Genomic DNA, 6000 nt, shown 5'->3' on the forward strand with positions numbered 1-6000 from the left:
TCAAATCTGATGTGACATAAATGCATGCAGGAAAAATCAAGTTTTCTTGTATACCCAAAGCTAATCCAAAGCCATTTATGAAGTGAGTGAAACAATACAGATTTATTTTAGTGAGTTTTGGATCAGACTTCATGTTGAAGTGATCTAACCTGATAATAAAATACATTGTTCTAATGTGCATAAAAGAAGAAAACGTCTATTAAAAAAAGCAACATTATGAAAAGATGGGTGGGGAGGTGAGGTTTTACATTCAAATGAGTAAGTTACCTATCCTTTGAAGAGCACCGTAGTTAACTTGAAACAGGTGGTACCTGGATTTGCATCTAATTATTTTGTCTCTTTACTTTGCTTTAGCTATATGGAAGCCTTGCTCTACCTTATCTATGCTTACCAGAATAACAAAGAACTCTTGTCCAAAGGCCCATACAGAGGGCATGATGAAGAGCTGATATCTCACTACAGACGAGAATGTTTGCTAGTAAGTTAAGGGTGAAGTATGTCTCAAAAGTTGGATTTGCTGCATAGCTTTAACAAAATGAGCTAGTAGACAGTGTTGCCATAATTTAAAAACAAAATAAAACCACCTTTCATTAACAAATTAATACTTTAAACTTGTGTAGGAAAAAAATGAAGTGTATGTAGGAAGCATAAAAAATGTATTACTTTTTTTTTTTTGTATAATCAGTTTCTTTTATCATTGTAAAAAGTGTGCATGCTGCCATTGTGTCTGGTCTAGGTAGGAACAGCAGTTGACAGCGTTGGTGGGTGAACTTGCAACGTTGCCACAGTTGGACAAGGACACAAATATTAGAAAAAGTTTCCATCAGGAAGTGAGGTTTTTTTCCTTGATTGTGTCACTTTTTTTTAAGCAATGGTGAAAAGAGGCAAGAGCAGCTGGTAGGACCTCAGTCTTTAAAAAAAAGCAGCTGCAAAGGTTGAGTTGGCAGGTATCAATCGAAGTGGCCTGAGGAATAGCACAAAATCAAATGGTTTAATAGAGTATATTTATCGTTGCTGTGAATGTTAAAGCTCAACTGTTGTTATTGCAAATTTGCCCTAAGAAAATCAAAAACTGCTGCATGGTAAAATGTGAAATGCTGTATACTTAAAGGCTTTCCTTTTTTGTGGTGGTACGTGAAGAAACTAAATGAACATGCTGCAGCACTGTTTGAATCAGGAGATGATCAGGAAGTAAATAATGGCCTGATCATTATGAATGAGCTTATTGTCCCATGTTTGCCATTACTACTGGTGGATGAGATGGAAGAAAAAGATATTGTTGCTGTGGAAGATATGAGAAACCGTTGGTGTTCATATCTTGGACAAGAAATGGAACGTAAGTAATTTATTTATTAAGGTAAAAGGCTCTTATGTGCTCCTGATTTATTTATTTTTTAAAATGTATTGGCTTTGTTTTCTTGAAATGACCCAGTATATTTTGTGTCCTGGTAAAATATTTTGAAATACACTGACTTTTGAATAATCCTGCACACTTTTAAATGAAGAGCAGTTTTTCCATATATAGTAGTGGGGTACTGCAATATTTTCCATATATAGCAATGTCCTTAAAGGAAAGATGTCCTTTTCTTTTTTTTTTTTTTCCAAGTGGAAAAACATTCAAGCTGATAGACCATTTGAAGGGGCATTTATGTTAAGGTATTGCTAGGAACCAGTGTGTCCTAGTTATTGCTGAAGCACCTGAAGAAAGTGAATTATTCCAAGTAACGCTCCCTGTTCCCACCCTGGGTGGGGGGGAGTTAGTTTGGGGCAGAAAGAGGAAAATTCCACCTGCAGATATAAACGTTTATGGTTGTTTTTCTTATTTTCATTTGCAGCTAACTTGCAAGAAAAGCTGACAGATTTCCTGCCAAAACTGTTAGATTGTTCTACAGAGATTAAAGGTTTCAATGACCCGCCAAAGTTACCCTCCTACTCCACACATGAACTGTGTGAAAGATACGCCCGAATCATGATGTCACTCAGTCGAACTCCAGCTGATGGAAGATAAATTCTGCAGCCTTCCTGAGCACATTGTATAAACTTTTTTAGTTCTTAAACCTTGCCTTCCTGTCACAGGGTTTGCTTGTTGCTGCTATAGTTTTTAACTTTTTTATTTTAATAACTGCAAAAGAGAAATGACTGTACAAACTTTAGCCAGACTGCAAACAATTAAAGCTGAGAATCGCATGGCACTCAGTCGTTTCAACCAGAATTGATGCAACATGCAAGTCTGATCATTACGGCAAAACTGCTTTTTTGCCACTTATCTGTTACAGTATTACTTTGCTTTTATCTTAAGATCCTTTACTTTATCAACAGCTGTCTGGATCATTTTGTGACTGCAACTACTTTAAGTGTCCAGTGCTGTGTAAATACATGGTACTTGGTAGCTTGTAAATGAAATGAAAGAATAAAGTTTTATTTATGGCTACTTCTGTGTTTGCAAGCAAATACCTTGTGTATTAGTGTAAAATACGGGTATTTTTAGAAGAGAGACAGTATATTGGTGGGTAACTCAATTTTTTAGACAAGATTCTTCAGGATTTATGGCCAGTTTAGTTGCAAGTAGTCAAAGATTACTATATGTGAATATATTGAATACCTGTCACGGTATTATACACTGTTTTTTTGTATATTCTTTTCTGATCTATGTGATACTGCACCTGAACACTTTGGCATGTGTGTGGCCATGCCACATCTATTCTGATGGCAAGGACTGGCTTCTGAAGCAAAACAAAAATGGCACCTTCCTTTTCTTCTTAGAAAAAAAAATGAAAAAAAAACTATTTTCAGTAGAACTATGACAACTGCTGTGCAAAATTTTTAGAAATTGATTTGAGTAGAGGAAATACAGATTTTGAAAAAATGGACTTTGTGAATCTTAAGGGTTAATTAGGGGGTTGGTTATTTTTAATTGGTATTTTAGTTATGTAAGTGATCAGAAATAAAACCTTTCATTAATTCCTTACTTGAAATGAGTTGCTGTTGTTGCAACAAAGTATCTCTGAAACCTTATGTGTGTCCTAATTAAATTTCTGTCGGAAGTGAAAGAAAAGATCTACAGGGCTTGTTTTGTAGAACTCAAATACTGTCTGGTTTTAATGAAGAAATTTAATTGTTTTGTGGAAAAAGAAATGTAACGTGTCCTTAAATAATCCTGTTACCTGACACTATTTTGATTCCTATTCTTTATAGAGAAGATTTTGTATTAGAACAGTAAAATATGTGAATATTTGTTTGTATGTTTTATTGGAGCAGCACCCAACTTCTTATTACAGGCTTTCAAGTGGAGAATATTCTAATTTCTGCTAACAAAATAACACAGAGGGAGGGAAAGATTGATTGAATTCAGATCACCTAGAGGTGTAGTGGGAATAAATGTAGGCATCTCACATGCAAGAAGAGGCTGAATTCACTCTTAGCACATGTCAGTCTTGAAATTTGTTCACTCTTGAGATACACTGGATTGTATATAGAGTAAATAGAATGTGGGCTTCACTTCAAAGTTTTTTTCAGGGGTATTTTCCTATTTTAGGACAGTACTACTCAGGAGCCTTTTCTTTTGTAGGTATGAGTACGTCTATGAAATTTGACCTTTCAAGGAAAAAGATACACATATTATGAAAAGGGTGAAGATGCATTTTAAAGGATGTCACATTTTGCATCTGTTTCATTTCCATCTGAATCTGAATAATATGCCTACTTAGCATTATGTATTTTTAAACAAGGTTTGGAACAGATTAAATTTGTCCTTTGCCTTTTTAAGCAATGGTAAAAAAAAAAAAAAACAATTAAAAGTGAAAGAGGACTTTAATTTCTTTATTGCTAACAGGTTTTGAATTCAAATGTTTGTGAAAAATTGTAAGGAAAACTCCCCTCTAACCCTTCAGGAACCAGCTAACCTCAGCATCTGTTTAATCTCCCATGACTAACACAGGAGAAAAGGCACTCTTTCTAAGGTAAAAAGAGGAAGAAAATATTTCACTTGGGAAGAATATGTAAGATATTTAAATTATAAAGATGTAAACAAGGACAAGATTATTATTATTATTTTAATTTCAGCTTTTTCAGTTTCTTAGCAAGCAAAAATAATCCATCATAGGTCATAATACACGAGATAAATATGTATTAATTTTCTAATGACTGTTGAATTTTGAGTAGAACTAAGAAGATCTGTCCAGTAGAGTAGAAGTAAATATATATGTATTTTACTATTTTGATATCTCTTAAGTATTCTGTATGGATCTAAACATTCAGCTAAATCATTAACATACTATATTGTCTTAAAAGGTAGGTTCTTTCACTGAAATAAGAGAGCTTGGATTCACAATGCCTAGCACAACTGTTAAAGGTAGTAGCATACGATTCATTTGGCTTCCTAATAATGTGTATATTTTTTTTCTCTTCAAAATGGAAAATGTGGTATTTTTGAGGCTGTTTCAATTATACAGGAATTCACTTTAAGGGAATTTAACCCAAACTTTTTTATAAAGCACCAGGAACTAAATGCAAGGGTATTTTTTTTTCCAGATTTTGCTTCATACAGTGGAGGACCCTGAAGACACTGCAGTCTTTGTTATGTACCTTTTTGTTTTTCCTCACTCACATGACTTCTTTTTAGGTGACCTGTAATATTGTTGCACATCCATTGATATTTTGGTAGTATCGGAAATCTTGTTGTTCCTAGTTAAAGCTGTGATTGCAGATGTTAGCTCCAGCCTAGAAGACCATGAGCAACAGGAGAATTAATGTGAACAAAGAGGACTGATGGAGTGAATATGTATTTGTTAGAAATGATCATCTTGAAATCACTCCAGACACAAGGGTATAGACTAGTACTTCATTACTGAGTCACCATGGCTTTGTGGACAGATGTACTTTAACTGCAGTGAATGACTGATACAATGAACTGATTTGCTCTAGAAAGCGTGAGGTGTAAGTACAGTCAAAAGCATGTTTCACATTCAAACATTAAAAAACAAACAAAACAAAACAAAAAAAACCACCAACAGATAATGTCTGTATTACACCTAAATATCTTTCAGATTATTTTTAGGCTACTCTGACATGCATGTGAAAACCGCTGCTCCAGAAAAGTACCTGGAGTGAACAGTAGCACACAGGACAGTCACACAGGACAGACATTGTCCAACGAGTAAAAAAAAAAAAAAAAAATTTTGTAAAGACAGATGATGGTGATCGTTCATATTCTTCCTTTTGTTTCTTTTCCTTCAAAATACAGTGAATACACAAATGTTTGTGGGAGGCCTTATATAAACAAAAGTTAAGAATGTTGTTGAAAGAGTGTACCGCTATATTATATACTGTACCAAGTATATAATAAATCGACTAATTTATGCAGCATTTTCTAACATGTATGTACATAAATCTTTTAAATATATATTCTGTTTTTGTCTAGAATGATTAAAAAAAGGGGGGAGGGAGGGGGAGTATCAGTCATGGCATTGCTCCTTGAATGGAGATTAATAGATACATAAAAGCTCTTATCCAAAGAGGTCTTTTAGCAAAATGTGATAGGTGGAATCTCTTCCCTTTTGAGTTCTTTCAAACAAAACAGAATTCTTTTTCTTGTGACTGATATCCAGTTTTCCTCTATGTATTATGTCCCTGAAGATCTTTTGAAATCCAAGGCTTGATGGATGAGCTTCCTAACTGAAAACACTCTAATTCACGAGGATCATTATGAATTAAGATTGTTATAAGGATCGTTGCCTCTTTGTAGGCAAACGAACAGTATCGGTATTCATCTGATTGTGTTTCCATCAGCAGAACCTTCCTGCTTGGCTTAGCTCTTTTATTTCAATTTTGATTCTTATGGGAGCCAAGCCAAAAAGCTTTGGCAAACACATGCTTTTTTTTTTTTTTTTTTTTCTTCCCCTAATTCCAACCATTGCTAATGTACATGTGTACTCCAACTTTACTGTCATGTCTTTAAAATCTTGAACTTGGTTAGGAACTTCTTTCTCCATTGAGATCTTC

At 34.3% G+C, this 6000-nt stretch overlaps 1 protein-coding gene across 3 annotated transcripts in view; it reads left to right on the forward strand.

The window, feature by feature from the left end:
* The window catches only part of USP25 (ubiquitin specific peptidase 25), a 92890-nt gene extending 90459 nt beyond the window's left edge, over positions 1-2431 (forward strand). For all 3 annotated transcript variants that reach the window (XM_035545640.2, XM_035545641.2, XM_035545642.2), the window contains 3 exons: positions 355-478; positions 1141-1336; positions 1836-2431. In XM_035545640.2, the coding sequence (XP_035401533.1) occupies positions 355-478; positions 1141-1336; positions 1836-2008 (493 nt within the window). In that variant the 3' untranslated portion in view covers positions 2009-2431. The remainder of the gene's footprint in view (positions 1-354; positions 479-1140; positions 1337-1835) is intronic.
* Positions 2432-6000: the final 3569 nt, after the last annotated feature.

This window comes from Cygnus atratus, chromosome 1, assembly GCF_013377495.2.
Source record: "Cygnus atratus isolate AKBS03 ecotype Queensland, Australia chromosome 1, CAtr_DNAZoo_HiC_assembly, whole genome shotgun sequence".
NCBI classification, from domain to species: domain Eukaryota; kingdom Metazoa; phylum Chordata; class Aves; order Anseriformes; family Anatidae; genus Cygnus; species Cygnus atratus.